A 15621-nucleotide genomic window follows, 5' to 3' on the forward strand; every position below is an offset into this window, starting at 1 on the left:
ATGTTTATAATCGTTTACTTCGTACCAAGAGGCATATCGAGTTGTGAAATAACATTCTTTTCGAGTTTTCGCTTATATTCTAGTTTATATCGAGCTAGATCATAATGGGTTCATCGAAAAAACACAAGAAGGAATCGAAGAAATCAAAAAGGCGGTCCCGCAGTCGCTCTCCGTACGAGAAACGCAGCCGCTCAGATTCGGTCGAAGATGACCAGGAAGTGATCGAATACGAACGCTATCGTAAAGATTCCTCGGTGAGATACGAGACGGTAGAAAAGCCTCATCGCCACCGAAAACACAAGAGGGACAAGGAGAAGGTGGTTGAAAGCAGACATCACCAGCATCAGCATGGTCGCCGTCGGAATCGGCTTGCGGATGAGTCGAATGGTCAGGATGGTGGCAGCAGCAGCAGCAGTCATAGACACAGGGCACACAAGGAGCGAGAATACGTCGAAGTGGAGGACGATAGCGACAGTAAGTTGAACTGGTTGCCGGGAAGTGCGCGATTCGAGGAGGTGGAACAACCGGCATTGAGAGCGATTTTACAAGCGCTGGGTTCTTCCGCCTTCTGCACGGTTCCCGGTTTCGAGAGTCTTCGGGAATAATTAGCATGTGCTTTTCGCCTCTTCTTTTCAGAGCGCTCCCCGGGTCTAAATCTGAGCCCAAGGTCCCAATAGTCATTAGTGTGTAGGTTTGAATTGAGGCCCGCTTCAAGGTTTTTCTTTTCTTCGTTTTAGGTTCGGACTGTGTGGAGGTGCCGGTTGATGATGATATCCCACCGCCACCGCCCCCTTGCATTTCGCGGAGAGCTCCTTCTCCCGAACCGGAGCCGCCACATGAAACGGTCACGAGATCGTCACGCAGTCGCCGCTCACCATCACCGGTGGTAGTGATCAGGAAGTCACCATCACCACCACGAGTTGTGGTCTCCCGGAGAAGATCCCCTTCGCCTCCACCCCGAGTGGTAGCATCTAGAAAGAGGTCTCCTTCTCCTCCTAGGGTTGCAGCCCCCAGGAGGAGATCCCCCTCGCCTCCCAGAGTGGCAGCCCCTAGAAGGAGGTCCCCTTCTCCACCCCCGCGAGTGGCCGTTTCTAGACGGAGGACACCTTCACCTTCTCCGGTGAAGGCAGCGCGTAGACGATCACCATCACCGGTTCCCGTGAAAAGTTCCAGACAGAGGTCCATGTCTCCGATTCCCGATAATGGAGCGGGTGATGTGCTTTCCATTGAGGCCACCAACAAGCTGAGAGCGAAGCTCGGTCTCAAACCGTTGGAAGTTGGACCGTCTGAGAGCTCCGCTTCGTCGGGAGCCAAAAAGGACGAGGATACATCGAAGGACGCATCCGGCTACGAGAAGATCAAGGACGATTGGGGCGAATTTTACCACAAACCGGCAACGAACTTGGCCGAGAAAAGCCAAGCGGACAAGATTCGCGAGAAGCTGAAGGAACGCAAGGAGAAACGAGCGGTCGAGGACAGGCTCAAAAAGCTGCAAACGCTCGGAGATGACGAGGAGATGGACGATGTGAAGAACTGGGTCAGCAAAAGCAGGGATAAGGAGCGACTGAAGAGGGAAGCGGAAGCTCGGGCGAAGTTGTTGGATCAATTGGATGAAGAGTTCGGTGTTGGTGATTTAGTGGAACAGGATGTGAGAGCGCAACGAAAAAATGCGTACAAAGAAAGGGATTTGAGCGGACTACGGGTGGAACATGATGTGGAAAGCTTCAAGGAAGGTCGTCAGGTTATTCTTACTTTGAAGGACGCTGATGTTCTGGACGAAGAAGCGGGAGACACGCTGGTTAATGTGAACATGATTGATGACGAGCGCTACAAAAAGAACACCGAGAACAGAAAGTTGAACCCAAATCATTACGGTTATGACGTGTACAGTCAGGACGATGTCGACGAGTTCGGTATGCCGAAACAGAGAGAAGTTCTTGGTAAATACAATGATGAAATTGGTAGCGCTGAAAAGTCCAGCTTCACGATTGGTTCCAATGCGGAGCACGAAGCTAGGGAGAAGCGCAGACAGCTAGAAATAAAAGCCAAATTGCAAAATAAAAAGCTTGACTCCCTGGACGTGGTTCCATTGGCATTGGCATCCGAATATTACACTGATGTCGAATTGGCATCATTCAGAAAGCCGAAAAAGAAGGTACGGAAAATTCGACAAAAATTGAAGGCGGATGATTTGTTGGATTTGGCCCCGGAAACAACCGGTCACGATTTAGGATCCAAAACATCCCGTCGAGCGGGACACTCTGAACACAATTTAACGACGGAATCCCATATCAGAAACAGGAAGAAAGACATCCTCTTCACGGACGACACATCCGTGTTCCAGGACGATCTTTCAAACATCGAAGTTGCTGACGATGATGATGACGACTTGCAAGCTGTGCTGGCAAAGGCTCGCCGACTCAAGCAGAAGGATGCGATCATTTCGAAAGCTTTGCCAATCGACACCGAACGCGTTAAGAGCGAGATAAAATCCGAAATGATGTCCGAGGACGAGGAGGCGAATTATGACGCACGAAATCGAGACGGAGCAATTCTGCTGAACGCAACGGCCGAATTTTGTCGCACTCTGGGAGATATCCCAACGTACGGTCTCGCCGGAAATCGTGACGAAGATGTGGCCGAAATGATGGACTTCGAGAACGAAAGCGAGCAGGAGCAGGATCCGGATCAGCGGGATCGGGGTGGGACGTGGAATTCCGTGAACACCGATCGGGAGCAGGAGGAGCAGCTGAAAGCCGCCATCGAAGTGGATGACGTTGCGATCCTAGACGAGGAACCGGATGTGGCATCCGGTGTGGCAGGAGCACTCCTGCTGGCCAAATCCAAGGGTTATCTCGAGAAGGAGGAAAGCAACCGGCCTAGCAATGCCCGGTTTGCTCATCTGCAGGCGCAAAATTATTCGATCGAGGACAAAAATTATGGTGAAGACGATAAGTACTCGCGAAGAGATCGCTATAGTGGACCGATCACAGACTTCAGAGACAAGGATAACTTTAAGCCGAATGTTAAATTGGAGTATATTGATGATAATGGACATTTGCTGACTCCGAAGGAAGCGTTCCGGTATCTGTCGCACAAATTCCACGGAAAAGGTCCCGGCAAGAATAAGGTCGAGAAGCGACTCAAAAAGAACGAACAGGAGGGGGTAATTTTGTGCACTTTTGTTTGGTATCCGAATAGTAATAATTCATTGAAATTGAATTTCAGCTAATGAAGAAGATGAGCTCTACCGACACTCCCCTTGGAACGCTGAATATGCTGCAGGCGAAGCAGAAGGAAACACAGTCACCGTTTATTGTGCTGAGCGGAAGCAAACAGAACACTAGCATTGTGAAGCATAAGCGTTAACAACTTATGTACCTGTTTTCTATTCTGCGGTGTCATCTATAATATAAAAGTTTGCGAATATCCACAACCACTTGTTTTCAATTTATTTGAATTGATATTGCTTGTAGAGTGATCAGTGATTTTTTAATTTTTGTGAGAAATACTGTCGTTTTGTTCAGTGTTTGCCAAACGGAAGTTTCACTGAATAACTTAGTTTCGTTTGTTCAAATATGATCTTGCAGAATTGTTTAAGTCATTTCCACCAGTGGCATTCGTTTGTGGTTATATGATACGAATCATGACATAAACGAGAACGAGAAAACTCTGCTTCGGTTAACACTTAGCGAACCGGTTAGTATACGAACCAAATAGTCATAATCGCTTTCGGTGCTGAAAGTTGATGGTACGTACATAGTAGAATAGAGGGTAAGGGAAATTTCCTGTGTATATACGCACGCAGAGCGCATGTGTTACACACACAACGATGTTAGTAAGCAAAAATCTGATTTGTTCGAAGTTCTGAAGTTATCTTAATATTTCTTGATTTTAAAAGATTCGGCGATAAAAATGATAGTATACCACATTTTCAGTGTAAGTAAGGTTTTATGTTATTTTTTATCGATTTCATACTGAACAGTTTTTGTTTACTACAGCAAAATGTCGAAGTGCCACGTTTATTTCTATTTTTTGCATTTTTTTGCCTACCACTATTTGAACAAAGAAGGGAGGAGACTACCTTCTTATTCTATGTACTTTGGGTCTGTGTGTAAGAGCGTCGTCTATAAACTAGGGGTTAGACATCAATTGAATATAGGCTACCCAAAATCAAAATGAATATGGCGTCATTTGTTTACCAACATATCATTTGCGAGGATTGAAATTGTTGAAATCACGCAGATAGTAAAAAGAAAAGAAAAATACGCTGCTTTATTTCTAACTGCATGAGCGATTTTCATATTTCGGTTACACATGTAGGTGTTCGCATTTAACATGGAGTTTAAAGTTAGCCACTATTCGACTATATAACCGGACCGAGTTGTAAACAACAGTAATTGACAGAACCAAAATGTCAGTGAACCGTAGCAATATTGGGTACACTGGCAATATGAGAGATTTGGTGTTTTAGTCATACCCCTGCTATAGACGACATCAAGGCCCATTTATACGTTGCTAGTAGCTGACTTGACAATGAGCAGCTACTGACCCGGTGGACTCGCTTGACAATTGGTTGACTCGCCTTGTCCGTTCACATAGTGTGAGCTGCTGGCGAGAAACTAGATACTACGGCACGGGTTTACCTGGGATGCCAGGCGATTTTTCAAATGTCCATCAAATAGTCAGAAACAGCAATCAGGTCCGAATTTGTCAAATGATTGGTCCGAAATCGACTTCTTTATTGGTAGTTTTCATCTTAGGTTTTCAGTTGAATGTATCATTACACAATTTTATAGAGATTACAGAGCAGTGTTGAGAATAACACCTGAACAAGTGGAAAAACTGTTGAATTTAATTGCTCCACAAATACAACGCCAAGATACACTCATGAAGGATGCTGTACCTGCAAGAGTGATAATATAAATGACATTAATATGCCTTTCTTCTGGAATATTGTTCAGATTGTTGTCGATATTTTTTAGAATCTCGAAAGCATCCATAGCTAAGATAATTCCGGAAGTATGTGATGCTTTAAATGATAGTCTAGAAGACTTTTTAAAATTTTATTCACACGCGTCAAAAATTAAAATAATGAATGAAAATGTACTTTTTTAAATCGAATATGTATTCTGTTTCTTAGAACCTTACTTTTTTTCGCAAGTTGTGAGTGAATTTTGAATGAAAATTGTGCCTGATAATGATTCTATATTAGACATTCTCCAGAAAACTATCTCAAAAAGAAAGCGTGCCCCGCCAGCGTGCAAAACGGAATAACAATGATTTCGTTAAGAAACTATGAGGGTTTTATTTGTTTTTCCAATAATTTTCAAGTCTATAAATATCTTCGCATATTTTCAAATATCTTAAAAATAGAGACATTTCTTTACATTTGGCATCCCTGATTCGAACGCTAAATTCTGTTTTTGACGTTTTGAAGCATGCGAGTGCGAGTAAATTCAAAAAACTTTGAAGTAGCTCGCACGCCGGATCACACATGACAATAACTGGCATGATGTGTTCACACGGTGTGAGTAGCTGCACTGCAGTAACTGACTAGACCGACTCGTATGCTTGCTCGCACCGTCTGAACCCGGCTTCAGGGTTATACTGCACATCGATCACACCAGGCGTGATATGCATACTTTTGGCGCAGTGCTCCGTTCAGCTGTAGCATCCCGACGGAGCACACTGCCGTAATGAAAAGGTTATGCGTTGAGCATCGAGCAAAGAGCGTTGAGCGTCAATCGTTAGGTATGTAAGCGTTGAGCGTTAAGTGTTGAGCCCGTTTCCGTTTGTGCATATGTTTTTTTACTGCCGCCGTTTCGCTCTAACACTTTCTTCGTATCGCTTTAACATTTTCTTTGTCTAACTCAACTCCCCTTACTTTATTTCCGGTCTATTAGTGCCGTTTTCGATGAACCGAAAGCCACCATCTACGTTTCCAAAATTGCATCGAAGTATGATATTCGACTTTTAACCCTTTCACTCGGGGATATCCATCATTGTTGGTTATTTAGAGCCATTGTCAGCAAACCGGAAGTCGAAACGAGATTATATTCGCTTTCCGGTTGTTAGTTATTTTCACCCATTACCTATATAATTGGGGGTGTATGTCATTGCCGGCCAACTAGGAGTAGATTTTCTGCAAACAAATCTAAGGTCGGTCCAGGATCATGCGGGAGTCGGTCACCATTTTTGAAGGTGTCGAAAAATGAGACTTCCGATTCGATCTCGATTTTCCCCTTTTTTAGCACTCATGAACTACTTTTTGGATGGTACTAACGATCCCAGTGGAACTATTGCCTACTCTATGTATGTATGACTTGCTTCATTTTCATTAGTAGTACAGTAGAACGCCGATTATCCGCGAAATAGTCGGGCTAGGTCAACTAAAGTCGAGGTTCTACTGTACTTAGTTGAGATTTCTATGCCGAATAACACGTCTTGAATATAATCTGGAGAGGCTCTAGAATACTATAGAATACGCGTGACCTCAGTTCAAGTCGGAAAAAATTTCTTTTTCACGATGAACCACACCGACCAGTATAAAACATAGTTTAAGAGTTACAGTGTTCATTTCAATGTCGAATTCGCAAAAACGAGACTTTTATTTGATGAATGGCCGTTGCAATTTAGGGGGTCGGGTCAGGGCCAGGTCAGGAAAAGTAAAATTATATGTATCGATAATTGGACTGCGCAGCAAACATTAAATCGTATAACTTTGCACATGATAAGTCACATATAATTTCGTATCAAATCACAATCGCATAAAATATCAATCAAAATATCGATCATATATATCTAAAATCGCATAAAATGCAAAAACACGATTTTCCATGTCATCGATGGATTGAGTAGTAACGTTGTCGTATCAAATCGCATATCAGTCCAAAAAGCATCGCATATCGTTATATACGGCTTTATATGCGTACAAAATATGGCATATACGTATATCGCCTCCACTTTTGTGTGTATATGCTAGTTATCTGCATCATATATCATACAAATGTGTCTTGGTTGTATGTATATCGCCTCCAATTATAGCTATTCATACGACTTAATGTTTGCTGGGTGACTTCGAAGGTGCAATTGCGAACAAATTGACTTAACCGACGGCTCAAAACAAGAGTGATCGTTATCTCATAGGATTTGCGTTTTGATAGCTTCCGAAGATAATGATAATTTTTGCAAAATTGATAAAAATTAATACTGAATGTGAGTCGCATGTTGTCCAAAGGTATAGAGCATTCACTGCATTTTCCATGTCTATATACATAGACTGGATCAATTCGATTCGTCGATTAGATTACGCACACAGCATATGCGCGATTATTTACCGAGCTGTTTTTAAAATTAAATGTAGATCTGCTTGTTCACATTCTGTCTGATTTTTATCAGTCCTTCGTAGAGCAAATTACGATCATCTCACAATTTAGTAGTACTGTTGCCTAAGCATCCTTGTGAATCATATTCATGCCAAGAGATATCGTGTTTCCAAAGCTAAAAAATTATTCTCAAGGATGAAAACATTCATGAAACGCATCATCTACATCTGGAAACAAGGCGTTGGTCATGAGTGTGACACGCGAGTTAAGCAAGTAAATGGCGAGTTAGACCGGTAAAGGCATGTAGTTTTCAGTCGAGAAGCCGAGATTACAACGGTGTTTTGTTTGATTTATTTGCCAGAATGTCAGACGACAATTTTCGATTGTGTACCGTAGCGTTAAATTTGGGCTTGATGGCGTAGTATTCCTATGCAGGAAGTTGATGGTAATAGGCGCTGATACATTGATGAGAATCCGCGTGTAGAGTCTCAGGGCATGGATTTGCTTTTCATTCCAGTTCGTAAACATGTAATCCAAATGCCTAGCGACATCCCGAATTGATACGTTGGATTGGCGCTCGAATTCTGTCAAAACATTCTTTGCCATCTTTGGGGTCATTATACCACTTCTACGGCCACTCGCTTTCTTCCTTCCGATCGTTAGACTTCTCAAAAGTGTTCATCACATGGTACACGGTGGAATTTAAGTCTTCAAGTTTCGACGAACCTATGAGAAGTATTTACTTCAAAAACCTGTATGTAGGTATGGTATAAACTACTGTAAAACTTGAAAGACGAAAACAATACAATACACGGGAAGGAAACTGTTCCCAATATTTCACGCGACGAATGCCGTGAGATGGCTCAAGTCACAGTGTTCCTGAAGGATAATGTGACTATAGTTTGTCATTAGATGTGATTTGAAGTCAAGTCCTCATAAGTTATCGATTCGGATATCGAATAGGAAATAAAAAAGTAAGATGGCTTCCAGAATAAAGCGAAAAACTTGGTTATCTCACGTCGCTCGCGGCGCAGCGTAAAGGGGTATGTTGTGTTGTTACTGAATGATCACTTCTTAGCGGCTATCCTAGCCTTCTCAACTCGACTACCACTGGTTGGCTCGTTCGAATCTGGCGATCAATTTCCACTCCTATGTTTCGCATCTACGCTTGAGAGATTACTTCAATGGTGTTTGATACTTATAGTTTTCATGTGTCTTAAAATTTCAGTTCCTGGTCATCCTCATGAGGGTTCTTTCTCAATTAAATTAATAATTCTGTGAAAATGATATATATGAAACATTCCATCTTCATGTACAATTCCAATAATTGTCAAAACAGCAATTACTCATCTCACACCGTTTCCAAATGATATCTGAGACAACTCAAATACACAAAGGCAATAAAAAAGCTACAGATTATCCTCTGGTCACAAAACCGGTTTTGAGGCGGAACACAATAGTTGATTTGGAAATTTGGAACTTTTGCAATGTGCTGCAAATCGCCAGATACAAACGCATGACTCAGCCAGCCAACCAGTCTCCGTCATCATGCACGTTTCCTGCGTTATCTTATCATATGTGGAATAGTAGTAAAAAAAAGTCGTATCGATTATCGTTTTCGGAAACAGATATATTTTCTAGCTATATCTAACAGAATGTATATCGCAAGTGCTCAGTTGGTCGTGGATATTTGCTGAAGGAGGTGAAGCAGTCTCGAAACTAGTAAAAATGAAAACTATTGATGTTTCAATAGTTTTAGCAGGAATTTTGTTATGTACCTCGGTGTACGGGGATGACGTCAATTTCCTGCTGAATTCCAACAGGTCTGTGGAACTGAAATCAAGTTTGATTACAGTTCGTTTGGAACAAAAATAATCTCGCTTGCGTTGCATTTTTCCAATAGTTTCCCTGAGCGGTCGTCTGTGCCAACCCTATCAAATGGAAACCTCGGCTTTGTGGTCAACAGCGACAGTGTTTATCTCACCGGTGTGTACAATGGTTATCGATCCCAGAGCCATCGAGCACGCATACCAAACTATGCAAACCTACAGCTAGCTTTCTGTCGGAATCCCGAGACCGACCCACCACACTGTTCCTATCAGCTGGATATGAAATTCGGGCGCTTCCGAACCGTGTATAATGATCCAGGCAGAAATTTCCGACTGGTCCATGACGTATATCCACATCGATATTTCACCCATGCAATCGTTAATCGATTCCGTATTCAGCGACTGAGTGCTGTAGGCAATATACGGGCTACAATAGTGAGTAATCCTGGAAATCCATCGGTGGATATTGCCTTTAGCGCACCCGAGAAAGTTTTAGTCAGAAACGAAATATATAATTATCAATGTGGTCGTACGAAGGAAGTTGAAGACCCCGACCTCCAGCTTGAGGGAACCAATGTATGTGTTTACTACTTGGACTATCCAGCGACGATCGAACTGATCGGTGATGATCGCACTGCTCAGGACTTCTTCTTCTTCACCGTTTTCGCCCGGAGCAAACAACAAGCGGAGCAAGATCTTCAGTTTTTGACGATGGGAAACTCAGACGCGTCCCACACGAGTCGTATGGATGCGGCGTGGTCTGCTTACGGTATAAGCGTTAGCGGAAACGATGCACTGGATCGTGTCATCAAGGCGAGTGCGTTCCAATTGCTCAGTAACGTTCCTTCGGTGTACACCAATCAACGTCATGTCTCATTTGGAATATCTCCATCTGGAATTGGGCGGGGTGGAACAGTAGGGGAAGACTTCCAGGGACACAATCTCTGGGATATGGATCTATGGATGTACCCGGTGATTCTGTTGCTGGATCCGAAAAATGCTCGTGATTTGCTACAGTACAGAGGGACGTTTACCAAGAGTGCACTAGCTGGCAATGCCGCAGGAAACGGATTCGAGGGATGGCAATATCCGTGGAGTTCGGCGTTTACTGGTCGGGAGGTTTCGTCTTCCGCAGAGGCACCCGAGTTCAATCACCACGTCACTGCAGATATTGCATTCGCAGCCCGCCAATACCTACTAGCAACTGATGATCTGTCATGGATGGAACATGAAGGTTGTGAACTCGCCTACGAAACCGCTCGGTTCTGGGCAAATCGAAGTGTTTACAATTCTGAAACCGATAAATTTGACATTCTTTCGGTAACCGGTCCAGATGAAATTAATCGCAACGTGGATAATAACGTGTTCACAAACGTGGTCGCTGCCTACAATCTACTTTTCGGGGGGTTTGCCGGCTGTTTGTGTAGAAATTCACTTGGACTTCGAAATAACGAATGGAATGAACTGACACGAGTCGCCAAGAGTTTGCTGCTATTGCATAACGAAACGGAAGACTTCCATCCGCAGTTTGATGGTTATGAGACAGGAACTAGTATTGGCCAAGCCGATGCGGTGTTGCTAGGGTATCCTCTAGAATTGTCGATGAAAAAGTGAGTGCATTATCCATCACTTTTTCATTATTTCTAATACAGTCAACAATAAAAAATGGTTCCATTTTCAGCTCGACGAAGCGTCGAAATCTAGAGATCTATGGAGATGCTGTACTGAGCAATACTTCGGCTATGACATGGCCAATGCATACGATCGGCTGGCTGGACCTAGACGAAACGGATCGAGCTGGCTCAGCTTTCAATAAAAGCTACTGGTCATACGTTCGACCACCGTCCAATGTTTGGAAGGAACGACCTGTCGAATTTTCAGGTGCTTCAAATTTCGTTACAGGCGCTGCCGGATTCCTGCAGGCCATAATCAACGGCTATGCGGGGGTTCGTCTTCACAACGAACAACTCGTAATTGACAACCCGAGACTCCCTCCATCGACTACACATCTGCATATTCCGCAGTTGAACTATATGGATATGAAATTTTCACTTCTCATATATCCCGAAGTGTTCACGATTATAATAAACACAATGCCTAGTAGAAATCTGACATTGATTGTGGATGGTACGGTACGAGAAATAAGCCAAGATCTGCACGGTGAGTAATTCCGTATATAAATGAATTTATCGAGTAGAAATGATTTGATTTTTATATTTTCACGTAGTTCATGGGCTGAAGCACGCCCGATTCGAACTAACGCGAGCGGTGCGCATCAAAAATGGCTGCAAGTTACCGCCATTAACGATGAACATGAGATTAGCCGATCAAAACGGAGGAATAATCAATAAACAAAACTCGCTGCTCCTGGCTGTTTTGCTGGCTGGAATGATGCTGAGAAACATGATATAAAATTGGTGGAGAAGTGATTCTGCGAAAAAGTGTTATAAACCATTTTGTTAATAGTTGTTGTGTTTCGAACCGGAATTGAGGGGCTTAGAATGAAAGGGGTGTAAGTGATTTGATCGATTTCTCTACATCGACTCTCTCTTTGGTCATAACTTAGCTGCAAATACTTTCCCAGCTGTATTTACCAACGTGGAAAATAGGTCAGAACCTCATCTATCGGATTCTATAGCAAACTTAAATTGGAACGTTTCTACAGTTGAGTTATTAACTAATTCAAAAGTTGACGAAGAGAAATCGATCAAGTCCAAGCAAACCATTTATCATGACAATGTCATGCGAAAATGCGAAAACAGAATAGAAACTGAGAGAGGTTGGCGTCGACATCATGCCTCATACCGTATGAGTCATACCGTATGAGCGCCAACCTTCCTCAGTTTCTATTCTGTTTTCGCATTTTCGCATGACATTGTCATGACAAATGGTTTGCTTGATCAAGTCACTTATACCCCTTGCATTCTGAGCCCCTCAATTGATAAATACTTGGTAATTGCAAAATGTCTGAATTTTTTCTGCTTTCACTAAACAAAACATATACTTGCCAACAGTGCCGAAAATATTCACGTTCACGGCATTCAAATACGGCGAATTTCAGCCTGCTTTGTATTGACAACCTACTGCTCAAGCGAGAGTCGATAAATATGGAACAACCAGCCGTATGGCACCCGCCATGTTTTTGGTGCCAACATCTCACACGTCAGAAGTATTTGTTTTCTTCAAAACAGCGATCCGCGTTGACGGCAGTGAGCTTCGTTTACTAGTTTAGGGGAGCGTCAAAGAACAGCTGATTTTCAGACGGAGTGAACGTTTTCAAAATTAAAGTTATGAATGAAAATTAGCTTTTCCATATCAAATTAGTATTCTGTTTAAATTGAAAACATTTTTGTTTGCAGGTGGGGAAAAAGTCTCATACGAAAATTGTTTATGAAGACAATTTTATATTATAGAGAAAAAAATCAGCAACAATGTTGGAATTGTATGACCATATGGATAAATGAAAGTCAGAAATACGTGTTTCTAATAATTAAATAACATAATGTGAAAATTTTCATTCAAATTTTCAAATTTGAAAACCGGCTCCGTGTCTTCTAATCTGGTAGAGATTACACTAACGATTTTGGGACCCAAATTATGGCTCTAACTTGAAGTCGCCACCAGACGTCGACGTCATCGCGAATTACCAATTTACCACCATCTGACATATCGTGATGTCGATGATGAACTTTTACAGCAGAGGGATAGTGTGATAGGCGGTGACGGTAGGTAGAGTGAGATAGCGATAATCGTGTCATGCACCTGGGAACAACACTATCAATGAACACCAGTGTAATGAACATCAACATCAGCTTGACATAAAGTTCATTTTTCATTTGCATATTCATTTTCGCCATGATATTCGTATCGTCGAAATTGAATATCGTTGCGCGTTAGTGAAAATCGAAGCGTAAAATGCAACGCCAACCAATTGATAGTGAAATCAATTAATGGTAAAGGATAGCCATTTATTATAAAAAGACGGGTGGGTAATGTCGGGGACATAACCGGAGTGACGTAAGACTATACAAAGGGGACAGCTTTTGTTAAATATATATTTTAAATATATTGTTTTATTTTCTTCTCCTACGTGAATACCTACCTATCTACCTGAAAAATGGATTAGTTTACTGTTTACTCTTTATGAACATGTTGATGGTTCTGAAAAGAACCTTTGGTGTTGTGTTTTTGTTATCACTCGATATCCCCATCTTGTTCGGTTAAACCTTCCTGTTTAGCTATTGCGTTTGCCACTCGCCACAGCTTTCACAGTAGGAAAATTTCTTCCCATCCAGCTTGTGACATGTTGTTCAGTAAATTACATTTAATGCGACGTGCCGGAGAAACACTCAGTGTCGCATTGGAGGCGATTTTAACCTGTAATTGAACATTTCCGATGACAGTGGTACAGTGTCGACATTCAATGTGGGGTCATAATTTGGACCCCGAACTCTATGTTTACAAAAATGTCGCATTACAGATCCATCCAATTAGCTAAAAGTCGAGCTAAATATAAATTACTGTACTTTCAATCTAGAAGCAATTTAGAAATTGGTGAAAATTTAATAATCGGGGAATTCCCCAACCATCAATAAGCTCAGCACAACTGCCGAATTCTCATACTCATCATATCCTGGCAAACAAATTATGAAAAAATCAATTTGTGTTTTATTATTATTTTGGATATTGTTTTAGAAAGCATTAAACTGTATTTCGTAAACTCTTTTTTGAATGGTTTAATGGCCCTGATAAGTGCCTTGTTTTATGGAATGGTTCCAATTTAGAAAACTGTGTACTCGTGGTTTTGAAAAAAAAACCATTTCGAACGCCATCGATGCCGCCTTGTTCTGGATTTACCACCAAAGCAGATTGTATAAAGAACAAACTTTTTTCTCATGCTACCTGCTGTCGTTTTGCGATTTTGCCACGTTTGCCACTCGCCACTCGCTGCAACTGCCTGTTGTTGTCTTGATGTTCACCGAACCGAATGTGGTCTGTTCTGAATGTGGGTTTTCTTATCGTCGCGAGCAGCTTTTCCACTTCGGCGGCCGAAACTATATAACGCCGGCTAGGTGGACTGATGCACTGGTACTAACGCGCTCGGCCTAGCTACCCATTGCGGGAAACTCCAGACTAACACGGTTCGAGCGAGATTTTGCCTTTCCCTTCACTTTTCCTCCTTTGCCATAGCCAACCATGGCTGCTTGTGTTGGTTTATTGATGTGATGTGATGCGAAACCAAGGGATTGCTAAGATGGCCGCCTTTTAGTAGCCAGCATAGAAAATCATGAGCATAGAAATCATAACCTAAAATTAAAAATGAAGTGCTCCGCGCGATTCTTCAGCTGTGATTTTAATTGTAAATCGTCAAGAATGCTTCCGGATGAGTAACCAAACATCGCTTGCCAAAGGAAACTATCTAACGTAATCAAATATTAACATATATGACTCCAAACATTAAACAATACGTGAGCCCGCTAAGCGCGAGCCCTGTTCTATGCTGCCTACGCTCAATTTGCATTGGATGGGATGGGGTTGCCAGAGCCCCGTGCGAAACGATGTGGTGTACGGTTTGGATGAGAATGATCGTTACGGCAGCGGAGCGGGGATTTTTAAGCTGACTGACTGGCTCGAGAATTACGCATGTGTGAGACTGCGACCAATGTTTCGTTCATATTTTTTCTTTTTCCTTTCCAATCGTGCTTCGTTGTATTTCGCTGCTGCGCTGGTTGACCGTTTTGGTCGGTACGATTTGAGGAGCACAAAATGTACCAATCAAAAATGGGCACATAGTACATTTGGACAATGCTTGATATTTCACAATTATTTAATTATTTATCTCAAGAAAACTGAAATGTTATTCATTATGATAGATGCGTAGATATATTTCCTATCAATTGATGCAAAAACCTTTGCGATCTATTGAGAAATGCTCGAGTTATAAGCGTTCCAAATCTTGCATTTTTTCCTACTTGTTCAGTGCCTAGATTTTCATTTCACCCCCTATATCTTCCGGTTAGACGTCCTACGTCAAAAAATTGCATTCGTGAACAGATTTTGATTCAGATTTGTGGCACTGCTTGCCAAGTCATCAGAAAGCCTTAGTAAGGCGGAAGATTTAAGTATGATTGACTCTTCTGTACTCGCGCGCAAAATCGTAACTCGTATACCCACATACTGTGCGTGTCTCTGTGATATTGCTATTGTGTATTTTCATTTCAGTTATTGGCAGTGTTGTCACATTTTAATCTGTACCAGAGAGGTTAAAAATCTTTCTCATCTGTACTTTTTCTTCCAAAATTCTGTACCATCGAAAATATTCGTTGTAGCGAAAAATCTATTTTATTAGCATAAAAAATACTCATTTATTTACTACAAACACTACATTTACATTTACAAGTCTTTCGTGTGTTTGATGATGCTTATACATAGTTTTCCTGAATCTAGACTGCAGACTATCATTT

General features: G+C 42.1%; 2 protein-coding genes across 2 annotated transcripts; both read left to right on the forward strand.

The window, feature by feature from the left end:
* Positions 1–3436, forward strand: LOC129775600 (U4/U6.U5 tri-snRNP-associated protein 1). The gene is made up of 3 exons (XM_055780517.1): positions 1–474; positions 738–3166; positions 3229–3436. The coding sequence occupies exons 1-3, from the start codon at positions 105–107 to the stop codon at positions 3367–3369; spliced, it is 2940 nt and encodes a 979-aa protein (XP_055636492.1). The 5' UTR covers positions 1–104; the 3' UTR covers positions 3370–3436.
* A 5567-nt stretch (positions 3437–9003) lies between these two features.
* On the forward strand, positions 9004–13188 carry LOC129777097 (protein-glucosylgalactosylhydroxylysine glucosidase-like). The gene is made up of 4 exons (XM_055783167.1): positions 9004–9151; positions 9232–10767; positions 10839–11317; positions 11385–13188. The coding sequence occupies exons 1-4, from the start codon at positions 9057–9059 to the stop codon at positions 11567–11569; spliced, it is 2295 nt and encodes a 764-aa protein (XP_055639142.1). The 5' UTR covers positions 9004–9056; the 3' UTR covers positions 11570–13188.
* The last annotated feature ends 2433 nt before the right edge of the window (positions 13189–15621 follow it).

This window comes from Toxorhynchites rutilus, chromosome 3, assembly GCF_029784135.1.
Source record: "Toxorhynchites rutilus septentrionalis strain SRP chromosome 3, ASM2978413v1, whole genome shotgun sequence".
Lineage (NCBI taxonomy): Eukaryota > Metazoa > Arthropoda > Insecta > Diptera > Culicidae > Toxorhynchites > Toxorhynchites rutilus.